At 42.4% G+C, this 13,667-nt stretch overlaps 1 protein-coding gene across 3 annotated transcripts in view; it reads left to right on the top strand.

Moving 5' to 3' along the window:
• The window catches only part of TNS3 (tensin 3), a 621,029-nt gene that overhangs the window by 397,939 nt on the left and 209,423 nt on the right, over nt 1–13,667 (top strand). For all 3 annotated transcript variants that reach the window (XM_073630678.1, XM_073630677.1, XM_073630679.1), the window contains one exon: nt 5,970–7,154. In XM_073630678.1, the coding sequence (XP_073486779.1) occupies nt 5,970–7,154 (1,185 nt within the window). The remainder of the gene's footprint in view (nt 1–5,969; nt 7,155–13,667) is intronic.

Raw genomic sequence — 13,667 nt, 5'->3', positions numbered from 1 at the left:
GCCAGTGTCCAATCACCAGTGATACCTATATAACCCATCAGTAATTACTGTGGCTCTGTGTCCCGTGATGTCATTCGAAAGAAAAGGATTTTACAGGTAAGCTGTTTTTAAAAATCCTATTTTTTTTTTTTTTCAAACATTTCGGTCTTTTTTAGTTTGTTTAGCAAAAAATTAAAACCCGGAGGTGATCAAATACCACTAAAGGAAAGCTTTATTTGTGGGAAAATTATACAGATTTAGTTTGGGTACAGTGTTGTATGACCACGCAATTCTCATTCAAAGTGCGACAGCACTGAAAGCTGAAAATTGACCTGGGCAGGGAGGGGGGAAAGTGCCCAGTATTGAAGTGGTTAAAATGGAACTTCGCACTCTGTATCAATATTGACTATTTTTAATCCTTAAGCTGGTAGCATTACTAAATGGATAGGAAAGTATATTATCCCTTTCATGACTAAGCCTATTTTTGAAATTTGGTGTTTACAAGTTAAAATCCGTATTTTTTGCTAGAAAATTACTTAGAGCTCCCAAACATTATATATATTTTTTTAGCAGAGAATCTAGAGAATAAAATGGCGATTGTTGCAATATTTTATGTCACACGGTATTTGTGCAGCAGTGTTTTAAACGCAACTTTTTGGGAAAAGGGACGCTTTCATGAATCTTAAAAAACCAAACAGTAAAGATACCCCAATTTTTTTGTACAATGTGAAAGATGATGTTACGCCAAGGAAATAGATACCAAACATGTCACGCTTTATAATTGCACGCACTCGTGGAATGGCGACAAACTACGGTACCTAAAAATGTCCATAGGCGACGCTTTCAATTTCTTTTACAGTTACCAGGTTAGAGTTACAGAGGAGGTCTAGTGCTAGAATTATTGCTCTCGCTCTAATCGCGGCGATACCTCACATGTGTGATTTGAACACAGTTTACATATGCTGGCGCGACTTCCGTATGCGTTTTCTTTGCTGCGTGAGCTTACGGGGGCGCTTTAAAAAAAATTTTTTTTCTTATTTTATTTATTTTTATATTAATTGTGTTTAAAAAAAAATAATCACTTTTATTGCTGTCACAAGGAATGTAAACATCCCCTGTGACAGTAATAGGTGGTGACAGGTACTCTTTATGGAGGGATCGGGGTCTAAAAGACCCCCGATCCCTCCTCTGCACTTCAAAGTATTCAGATCGCCATTTTTGGCGATTCTGAATACTGTATATTTTTTTAAAACTGGCGTCATTGGCAGCCGAGTAAATGGGAAGTGACATCATGACATCGCCTCTGTGTTTACTATTAGGAGGCTGGAACAAAGCCACTCACGGCTTCGTTCCAGCAGGCAGATTGGTCATCAGGCCTCCCAATGGAACGGGAGGCCCGGTAAGAGCGGCGGGAGGGGGGACATCCCCTCCCGCTCCTCCGGTATAACAGCCGAGCGGCTTTTAGCCGCATCAGTTGTTATACCAGGAAAGCCGATCGCCGGCTCTAAAAAACAGTACCGGGATGATGCCTGCAGCTGCGGGCATCATCCCGGTATAACTCCTCGAAAGCCGAGTACGCACATCTGCGTACACTCGGTGGGAAGGGGTTATATTTGCTTGTTTTTTAAACCTTTTTTTTTCACATTTCTTCAGTTACTTCCTGCTTTCCAGGCCTAGGCAAATGATGTCATACATCCCAGGAGGCTTCAGGAGGGGTTTTCTCAGCTAAGCACACTCTTGCACATGCATGCCTGAGCTAAGAGCTAATGGATTCCATAGCACAGTGGTGTGAAAAGCCATTTACGTATACTATAACAGCCTTTCTCAACCAAGGTCCCATGGAAGCTTAGGGTTCCTCCAGAGGTTCCTAGTGGTTCCATGAGCAATTTTTACTCCTCCGATAAGTAACCACTGACACCAACAATTCAGCTATTTGTAAGAGGGGGTTCTTCCCAATGTAAAGGGCATTCTTCCCAGTGACCATCACACCCATGAGCTGTAGATATGGTAATTTTTAACAGGTATTAACAGTTACTTCAACGGTCCTGCCATGTTAGGGTGGCTTTACACTGCGCTTTGGGCAAAGCGCAGCTAACCAATGATTTTTTTTATGGTCATCTGCGCTTTCTCATAGACTTCTATTATGTGCTATGGTTTTGGTGCTCTTCGCTGCTGTAAAGAGTTCCATAGGATTTAAAGAGAAATATTTTTAGTGTGTATTTCTTGCGTTTTTAACCACTTGCCAACCAGACTATAGCTTAATGATGGCTACAGCACAGTCGGCTAGTTCCGGGAGGGCATACTACGAAGTCCTTCTGAACTGGGGCTCCCTGGGGTGCGCACCCAGAAGTGTCCGTGTCACGGATTGGGGTAAAGAGCAAATGACAGCGGCCCTTTACCATGTGATCGGATGATGGAGCGATCACTTGTCAACAAACCGGCGCATGTCTGATTCAGCTTTCTCCACTTCTCACACTGATTGGTACAGCGTGTGAGGAGAGGAGGAAGCCAGTGCAGCAGCGCAAGTGGGCTGAATCTGGAGTTCCCACATCGCTGATCTGTGCCTCATCAGTGCCCATCCAAGCCTCATCTGTGCTCATCCGTGCCTCATCCATTCCTCATCCGTGCCCATCCATTCCTCATCAGTGCCCATCCATGCCTCATCCGTGCCCATCCATGCCTCATCCGTGCCCATCCATGCCTCATCCGTGCCCATCCATGCCTCATCCGTGCTCATCCATGCCTCATCCGTGCTCATCCATGCCTCATCCGTGCTCATCCATGCCTCATCCGTGCTCATCCATGCCTCATCCGTGCTCATCCATGCCTCATCCGTGCTCATCCATGCCTCATCCGTGCTCATCAATGCCTCATCCGTGCTCATCAATGCCTCATCCGTGCTTACCAATGCCTCATCCGTGCTTACCAATGCCTCATCCGTGCTTACCAATGCCTCATCCGTGCTTACCAATGCCTCATCCGTGCTTACCAATGCCTCATCCGTGCTTACCAATGCCTCATCCGTGCTTACCAATGCCTCATCCGTGCTTACCAATGCCTCATCCGTGCTTACCAATGCCTCATCCGTGCTTACCAATGCCTCATCCGTGCTTACCAATGCCTCATCTGTGCTTACCAATGCCTCATCCGTGCTTACCAATGCCTCATCTGTGCTTATCAATGCCTCATCCGTGCTCATCCGTGCCTCATCCGAGCCACATCAGTGCCTCATCCATGCCACATTCGTGCCTCATCCATGCCACATTCGTGCCTCATCCGTGCCACATCAGTGCTCATCCATGCCACAGTGCTTATCCGTGCCACATCAGTGCCACTACAGTGCTCATCAGTGCCTTGCCTCACAAAGGTGTAATAGGTAGTCAGGAAATTAGATGTGTAATTTACGTCCCTAGAACACCTGACGGTGTTCCCTGCATGTTAGGCCTTTGTATGTGGCCAGGCTATGGAAAAGTCTCACACGTGGTATCGCCTCACTCAGGAGGAGTAGAAGAATCTGTTTTGGGGTGTAGTTGCAAGTATGCATATGTCGTGTGAGAGAAAGAACCTGTTAATATGACAATGTTGTGAAAAAAAGAAAGAAAAAAAATCTTCATTTTGCAAAGAATTGTGGGAAAAAATGACAACTTCAAAAAACTCACCATGCCTCTTACTAAATACCTTGGACTGTCTACTTTCCAAATAGGGGTCATTTGGGGAGTATTTGTACTTTCCTGGCTTGTTAGTGCCGCACAGGGGCAACCCAACTTACAGCTTGACTTTCAGCAACTTAGAATGTGACTTAAAGTCGCCTTCAGGACAGGTGACTTTGGCTGTGGCTAATCACAGAATAATCAGCTCTGTGGGTGGGAGGGGGTTGCCTGGGTAAACGTGGGGAGTACCTGGGTAAATTATTTTCTTTTTCCTGTAAAGTCGCTTCAATATAGATGGAGATCTGACTGGAGGCGACTTCCCTTGAAATCTATGGGTACAAGTCGCCTTGAAGTAGTGCAGGAACCTTTTCTGAAGTCGGAGCGAAGTCTTCTGCAGTCGGAGCGACTTCAGTAGTGTACATTAAGATGGTTCTCATTCACTTCTTTGGCATTTCTTATGTCCAGCGACTTGGGGCAAGTTGCTGTAGTGTGAACCGACACTTAGTGCCAGTTCACACAGGGGCAACACGACTTGCAGGTCGACTCACCGAGGCGACCTGCACGCGACTTCACTTGCGTCGCTCCTATTAGAACGGTTCCGTAGTACGGAACGGGACACGACTTGTCAGGTGGCTAAGTCGCCTGACAAGTGGCCCCTGTGTGAACCGGGGCTTAGTGTCTCAAGTAATTAAATAGGCTGTCAGTACATCAGATGTGAATCAATTTCCAATGATTGGGACCATAGCTTGTCGACTCTATAACAAAGACCAAATAATATACACTGCGTTTGATTATTTTTTACGTTTTTAAGATATGTAGCAGTATAAATTTTGGCCAAAATTTATGAAGAAAAACTACTAATTTGCAAAATTTTAGAACAAACGAAGAAAAATGTTTGTTTTTTTTTTTTTGTTTTTTTCGTTTATAGTGCAAAAATAAATAGAGCTTTCTTTTGGTGGTTTTTAATCACCACTGGGTTTTTTCTGTTAAAAAAAGGACAACATTTTCATATGGTTACAATGTCACACGGAGCTCTGGCTCCTCCCCCTCTCTCTCCTCATTTACTCACTGACTTTGACAGCAGCAGGAGGCAGTGGCTCTCGCTGTGTGTCTTAGCTAAGCAGGAGGGAGAGTCCTCGACAGCCGAGTCTCTCATTCAACATCGCTGGATCGAGATGTGGCTCAGGTAAGTATTAGGGGGCCTGCCGCGCACAGAAGGTTTTTTTATCTTAATGCATGGAATGCATTAAGATAAAAAAAATCTGCCTTTATAACCACTAACTCTTTATTACAGACTTAAAGTAAGAAGGTAGGACAGGAGGAATAGAAATACCCAAAACTCTAAGGGACTCCTACTCAGCTAACAGTCACTGACAGGATGTCAGCTTCCAGGAACCTCACACATCTTCCTCTGGAGTGTAGCAGCCACAAAATAGGTGGTTTGAATATTTCTTCTGTCTAGCCTAGCAGGCTCTTTTAGACCCATATGGCCTCCAAGCACACAGCCTGCTCACATAGAGGAGAGAGATACCCTCTGGGCCCCAGCTCCAGTCTCTTTCCAAGCATACAGCCAGCTTCCAGGGGACCTCTCCCCACGGAGCCTCTCTAAAGGAGTGAACTGTCAAAAGATTCTTGCATGGGTGCTCAACCTGTGGCCCTCCAGCTTTTGCGGAAACTACAAGTCCCATCATGCCTCTGCCTTTGGGAGTCATGCTTTTAACTGTCATCCTTGCAGTGTGTCATGGGACTTGTAGCTCCGCAACAGAGGTTGAGCACCCATGTTAAAGCATTGCTTTCCTGTTTTGCCACAGCTAGGCCCACCCCACTAATGATAAACTCACCAAGGGCTGTCCAGCTAACGGAACAGATAGAACTGTCTGTACGCACCGTATATAGGACTCTCTAGCACTTCAGCAGAGCTTGGCAGATGATGCAACACAGTTTATCCCAATCTCTATCTTCTCTGGCTTCACCAAAGATGTCCAACAAGGCCAATCACTCTTTCCCCTGGAATGTCAGAGGTCTGAAATAGTCTCCTGATGGTTTTACTATAGTTTTAGTATTTGACTATATATTACTAGTACATTTCTTAGATTATTACACACTTTTTTTTTCAGTTTCTTTTATACTTTTTTTTGTTTGTTTGATAAAAAAAAATACTGGCCCACATAAAGTGAAATTAAGTTGAATCCCACCTTGTATAGTGACGTAGAGTTCTATATCGACAGACACAAGATCTAGGTGGAATTTCTCATTTATGTGTTTTAGGTATGGGTGCTTAGGATGTCTTTCATGTGGCCCACTGCAAATATTTACATTTTCTTACTTGTTCTTTCACAGTGCCTCACAGCCAGAGACTTACAGATGGAAGCATTTATTCCAGACTAGGAAAGAAAAGCCTACCAGATGGATCTCTTGCAGTTACTGATCATGCGGTTTCATTGAAGACCAACCTTGATAACACTGATCCCACTTTGTCTGGCAGCAGCGATTCTGGCCATTCTACAGATTCCATTAGGACAAGAAGTGTGCAAAATATTAGATCCCAAATCAAACGAGATCTGAGTTCAAAAGAAAAGGCTGAACTGGATCAGTTATTAGGTGGTTTTGGAGTGTATACACCTTTATACTCACAAGAGGATATGACTGATGTGCAAAACAAGTATAGTGGAGCAAACAATGCTGTCCCAATCCAAATTCACAGAAATGGAAACGTGAAGCTTAGCGAGAGAGAAACTGATATTTTAGATGACGAAATGCCAAATCATGATTTGCATAGCGTCGACAGCATAGGTACTTTGTCATCCTCTGAAGGGCAACAGTCTAACAACCTTTTATCCTTGCATTTAAGCAGCCATAAAAGTAGTCAAAATTCATTGCTTTCTGATAGTTGTTACAGTAACACTGCAGATGAACGTAACTATAACATCACACCTGACCTGGGAATTAACATTGATCAAATGTATGAAAAGCCATATAATATCAGAGAACCTAAACAAACTCAACAAACAGTATCTCAAGTACCTACTGATTTACAAAGCAACTATTCTACTCAAACTTGGGTGCATCAACAAATGATCAGCTCTCATCAATACTGTTATGCCCCTGCTAATGAAAGTCGTTTTGGTATATCTCACACTTTAGATTCATCTTCTAATATGCCCAAAACATCAATACCTCTTCCTATATCTAATACTGGATTTGACAACAGAGATCCTGTACAGATGAGCACTTCAAAGTCTACACAAGATGATGGGCCTGGAACTTTCCATAATTTATTACTGGCACCAAAATCATCAGATTGGATAGAAGAAAAGAATGAAGACATGCCTTCCTCTCCAACACTGGATATTGACCAGTCAATTGAGCAACTTAATAAATTAATCCTGGAGTTGGATCCAACTTTTGAGCTAGCACCAGTCCAAACTGTTTCTAATACTACAGGTGCAAACAAAATTACTTCCAGTTATAGCATCCTTTCTTCGCCTTTAGATGCAGAAAAGAAAAGAAAAATCTTTCAAGAAGGTAAGCATTATTTTGTGTCATGTTTATTCATATTCTAATGCAATAGCATTTCACATCGTTATTTTACTAAAAATATAAGCAAAACAAGAATGATTTTATGAATTCAAAATGAATAAGCTGTATATGAAAAATGCATTTATGGAGTAGTCTATCAAAGCTTGTTTTGTGATGCATTTGCTCATAATCTCAATTGCCAAATATTTTGCATGCTTGTTCCAGTATATTATAGTGCGGTTCTGTTTAAGTGGTTAGCACTTCCACTTAGCAGCACTAGGGTTATTGGTTCAAATCTCAACCAGGACACTAAATGCCTGGAGTTTGCAAGTTTTCCCTGTGCTTGCGTGGGTTTCCTCCGGGTATTCTGGTTTCCTCCCACACTCCAAACACATGCTGGTAGGTTAATTGGCTCCTGTATCAGTTGGCCTTAGTATGTGTATGTATGAATGTGAGCTTAGATTTTAAGCTCCTTGAGGGCAGGGACTGATGCGAATGTACAATCTATTGAAAAGAAAAAAAACCTGCATTATATCACTGCACTACATGCACATTTCCCCATGTTATTTCTCTTAAAGGATAAAGTTCACCTTTCGTGAACTGCACTTGCATAAGCCCCCCACATCCCTCCGATAATCCGTTTTGACAGCGAGCAGAGGATCTTCTCCCTGCACTCACTGTCACAATTTACAAAGCCCGCGGCTGTGCAGGGCTGTGCCCACCCAGCTGTGTCATTCATTCACGTTCACATTCGTTCTGTGAATGAGAACTACAAGTACTGACATCCTTTGCAGCTGTCGGCTTGTAGTACTCAACAAACTACCAGGGCACTGTTGAGCGCTCTAGGTAGACTATTGAGGCTTCCTGTCAGTGTGTAACTGCCTGCTCGTACAAGGTATGAGCAGACAGCTTACACCGAAGTCTGCAAGAGCCCTGCATTGCACCCGCAATCTGCTGATTGCAGGTACAATGCTTTGCATGCTCCTAGTAAAAAAAAAAATCATAAATGCATATTTTTTTACCTGCAAAAAAGATGTGCATATATTTATTTATTTTTTTTTTTTTTTTACAAAGGTGAACTTATCCTTTAAAAAACACATATACTGAAAAATAATTGTTGACCCTGTCATACATCCAGTGAGCTTGTAACTTTCTGTAATGAGCTGACAATGCTGCACCAGATTCCTAAGCAGTGTTGTCACCCCTGCATGATTTCTCCTCGGCTTGACTACAGAACACCTCTCCTCCCCATGAGCCACTTTAGAGCATGGCATAGCAGGAGAGTAAACGATGAGGGGTTACAGAAATAGGGACATATGGAGACATTGGCAGCTGACTACAAGAAGTTAGGAGTTCACTGGGTGTCTGGCAGGATCAACAGGTATTTTCTGTTCTTGCAGTGTTTTAGAAAACAAAACATGGCGAAATGTACATGTACTGCAGAGGTATGTATTCATTTTTTTTGTCAAATATATTTTCAAAAGTTGGAACCTGCAGTAATGGAAGCAGTTGAAGAAAATTTTCTTCACAGATTAAGGTCGGCCAAGGAGCAAATTTCTTTCCCACAACCACGGGTTGCAGTAAAGAAATTTGCTAAATTACCCCATCAACACAGTGTTGATGCAGGAATCCCTCCTGCCAAGCCATTGTCTTCTCCTGGTGGGGGAAGCCGTCCCTGTCGGGAGAAGACCATGGTTATTGCTAGCGGCTAGAGCAGCTCCTAGCAATAATCGCAGGTAAAACCCAGCATGCTGGTTGTACCCAAGTTGATCGATTGATCAACTTGGGTACATTCAGCCTGCCCAAACACAGTTCGAATCTTGGCCGGTTCCTGCTAAACCGGCCGAGATTTGAAATGTGTATGGCCTGCCTAATAGCAGAAAGATCTACTTCTTAGAACATAACCTAGCAAGTGATTTTATCTGTAGAGAAGCCAGAAATCAAGAGGACTGCATTTATTCATAGACCAATACCTGTCTCCCTCTGAGGACAGAAGATCTAAATGACAAACACTTGATTAGGAAAAACACATATGAAACATTTTATTGTTTAAATTCATTAGGGCAAACAAATCTTACTGCTTAGATATCATTACCCACTTGAAAACATATTTTAATATCAATAAGGCAGAGGACACCACCCCCCGCCATCAATTGGGCGGCACACAAGGCTTCTGTGCGGGGCTTTTTGATCCAGTTAGCATCTAAACTTAAAAAAAAGCTCGCAATGAGGTGCTCACTGCCAAGACTAGGGAGTAGGAAGCCCTAGCTACCCAATGCAAACGTTCCCCACACCCTGACTTGATGATCAAACTTGAAAAGGCCCGTACGGAACTTAATATCTGGCTTACCACAAAGGCAGAGAAACGTTTACCCTGGACCAATCATAAATTCCTCACTTGGCGTGATCGTCCAGGTTCTTTGTTAGCACATAAGTTTACCCCTAAACATTCACATGTAACTTTTCTAAAAATTAGACTCTCAGGAGGCAACCTTTCCCAACATCCCCAAAAGGTTCTTCAGAAATTTCAAGACTTCTACACTAAATTATTCAACCCATCCCAGGGTAACATTCCTGTTTCCATTAATGACTTGCTGAATACCTCATCTCTGCCATCTCTCACAGAATCTCATAGGGAACCTATGGACCAACCAATTACACGTGAGGAAATACATAAAACTATTAGGATATTGTTATTACATAAATCACCGGGCCCTGACGGCCTCCCTAATTATTACAAAAAGTTTTCTGAATTGTTGGCTCCTCATATGGCTCTCTACTTTAATTTCTTGCGAGATGGCGGAGAAGTCGCTTTAGGGCATACATCAGTGTATACCCAAACCACACAAAGATTCCACGGACATGGCATATGTTGTGGACAAGAAGAGCATAAAGGTTTCTTGTTTGCCGACGATGTCCTCATGTGTGTCACAAATCCTCAAATTACCTTACCTAATCTACTGGCTTTGTTACATCAATTTGCCCAGCACTCAGGGCTTTCTTTAAATACCCCAAAAACGACAGGCCTTAATATTACTTTGTCTCCCTTGATGATGTCGATCTCATATTTAGGCATCCAGCTGACACCCTCGATTGACACTCTCTCTACCGGGCTAATTATCCTCCACTCTTCCATCCACTCCGGGAAGATCTTCAGCGATGGGCAGATTATCCCTTGTCTTGGTTTGGCAGAATCAATTCTATTAGGATGACCTTTCTACCCAGAATACTTTATTATTTTAGGACGTTACCAATTGCGGTCCTGGGGGAAGATCTACAGCAATTACAATCAGACGTCCTTCACTTTATCTGGGGCAGTAAGAAACCTCAAATGAATAGGCTAACATTATATATCTCGAAACTGTGTAGTGGGCTTGGCCTCCCTAATTTACAAACTTACTATCAAGCTACTCAAATAACTCAGCTTTCCTACACAATGGCCAAGAGATCTACACCCCTCTGGGTCTCTATTGAGGCTCTTTCGTGCGACCTTCTTGCCATTGGCTCCCTAGTCATCTTTGCCCTCCTATTTTGTGTCCTACCCTGTCTCATTCACTAGTGGTCTGGGATGGAGTGTGACATCACAAACCTCTGTCCTCCCCACATACTCCACTAGCTCCCATGTTCTGCAACCCTGAGTTCTCCCCCGGAATGACTCCAATGCCATTCCTATGGTGGCTCAACAAGGGGGTTTTTAGTATAGGGGACTATTTTAATTGGAATCAACCATACTCGTTGCAATACTTTAAAGACGCATTACAGATGCCCTCTGGTGAACTATTTAGGTATAATTGGCTTATTTATTTTGAACGATATAAACTTAACCTGTTAGACCCCTTACACTTACAATTTTTGAACTATCTTGTCAAACGATGGGCCTCTTGTGGGGATGGGTATCTACGGTATATCAATGTATTCTATTAGGGGAATGGCGCTGTTCACAGACAGTAGAAAAATCAAAAAGCCAGAAAAACAAAAAACACCAAAAAAAATGTGAATGAGAAAATATTTAAAAATGTGAATAAAATATTAAAAAATATTAAAAAATTATTTTGTTGGAAAAGAAAATGGACAATGAGTGTGGGGTGTGCACCAAAGTCCACAACTGACTAAGTGAGGGATTCTTGCTGAAATCCTGCAAGCTATTCCATTGTGTGTTTTACATAAGATATGAGTCTGCAATTCACTACCACTGGTGAAAGAATTACAAAATCATACAAAGTAAAAAATAGATAAAAGTGACATTGAAAATTAAATCAACATTTGAAGATCCCACTCACGTGCCCAGTGACATAAAAAGTACATGTAAATAGGCCAAATAATAATGAACATCTGTAATCCCTCTTGACATAAACCGTGAGAAAAAATGTATATAAGTGCAAACAGAATATGTGTATGTATGAGATGGATTAATCAAAAAATGTATAATGGTGAATAGGTGCAATCAAAAAGATATATAAAATAATGTATGTGCTGCAATCAAAATCGTCCAATGTAAATGTCCAATAAATGTGAAGGAGATCCCTCTACACAGATGGTAGGTATATCCAACAGACGTGTAATCCCCAGCAAATTTTCAATAATGATGTGTCCGTGTTTGGCAGGCCCCCACTTGTGCCCTCACTCACCAGAAAGCCCAACCCCTGCAGGGGTGAAGGGCATGGATAGATCCTGTGGCCGGAATCCTGGACGCCCGGAATCCCCCTCTCAGGTTCAGCGAGCTCCTTCCCTCTAGATCCACAGTGTTCTTTATATAAGTATCCACCGGAAAGAATCCATATGTATGGAGAAACAAGGAATCCTCATAGTGTAAATCCGTAAAAACTCAAAGTTTATTTGCCAAAAAGTTAGTGTTAAGTTAAAAAACGGGGGCTGACAATGCTCCCCTGACAAACAGAAGCGGATGGTATCTGGGGTAGCGAGGTGGCGGCGTGCGTTCCACCAACCTAGCTACCGAAACCGGCAGTGCAGAGTCAGAACGTAGGAGCGACGTGTGCGTACCGTATGACCACCACGTGTGCGTACCGTATGTCCGACGTGTGCGTACTGTATGTCCTACAGAACGTAGGAGCGACGTGTGCGTACCGTATGACCACCACGTGGTCATACGGTACGCACACGTCGCTCCTACGTTCTGACTCTGCACTGCCGGTTTCGGTAGCTAGGTTGGTGGAACGCACGCCGCCACCTCGCTACCCCAGATACCATCCGCTTCTGTTTGTCAGAGGAGCATTGTCAGCCCCCGTTTTTTAACTTAACACTAACTTTTTGGCAAATAAACTTTGAGTTTTTACGGACTTACACTATGAGGATTCCTTGTTTCTCCATACATATGGATTCTTTCCGCTGGATACTTATATAAAGAACACTGTGGATCTAGAGGGAAGGAGCTCGCTGAACCTGAGAGGGGGATTCCGGGCGTCCAGGATTCCGGCCACAGGATCTATTCATGCCCTTCACCCCTGCAGGGGTTGGGCTTTCTGGTGAGTGAGGGCACAAGTGGGGGCCTGCCAAACACGGACACATCATTATTGAAAATTTGCTGGGGATTACACGTCTGTTGGATAGACCTACCATCTGTGTAGAGGGATCTCCTTCACATTTATTGGACATTTACATTGGACGATTTTGATTGCAGCACATACATTATTTTATATATCTTTTTGATTGCACCTATTCACCATTATACATTTTTTGATTAATCCATCTCATACATACACATATTCTGTTTGCACTTATATACATTTTTTCTCATGGTTTATGTCAAGAGGGATTACAGATGTTCATTATTATTTGGCCTATTTACATGTACTTTTTATGTCACTGGGCACGTGAGTGGGATCTTCAAATGTTGATATAATTTTCAATGTCACTTTTATCTATTTTTTACTTTGTATGATTTTGTAATTCTTTCACCAGTGGTAGTGAATTGCAGACTCATATCTTATGTAAAACACACAATGGAATAGCTTGCAGGATTTCAGCAAGAATCCCTCACTTAGTCAGTTGTGGACTTTGGTGCACACCCCACACTCATTGTCCATTTTCTTTTCCAACAAAATAATTTTTTAATATTTTTTAATATTTTATTCACATTTTTAAATATTTTCTCATTCACATTTTTTTGGTGTTTTTTGTTTTTCTGGCTTTTTGATTTTTCTACTGTCTGTGAACAGCGCCATTCCCCTAATAGAATACATTGTAGTACGTGGATTTCACTTCGGTGTTTCCAGTTTGCCTGGGGGGCTGCAGTTCCTTGTTGATATTGATCCTAAGCGCGGAATATTCGATTTCTATCTACGGTATATGTTACCCTTATGGACCCGATTGCTAAGCTCCCTTACATGACTCAAAGGAAACTGGATTTGAACACCACATTTGAATTATCTGATTGGCAAGATATTGCCTATGCTTTATCCAAAATATTTATTAATACAACACTAATTGAAGCAAACTATAAAACACTTCTACGTTGGTATTTGGTCCCGTCCAGAGTCACAAGGGTGCATTCGTCTGCAT

The sequence above is a fragment of the Aquarana catesbeiana genome, linkage group LG05 (genome assembly GCF_042186555.1).
Source record: "Aquarana catesbeiana isolate 2022-GZ linkage group LG05, ASM4218655v1, whole genome shotgun sequence".
NCBI classification, from domain to species: Eukaryota; Metazoa; Chordata; class Amphibia; order Anura; family Ranidae; genus Aquarana; species Aquarana catesbeiana.
The sequence above is the reverse complement of the archived record's forward strand: the minus strand, read 5'-3'. Positions and strand labels throughout refer to the sequence as shown.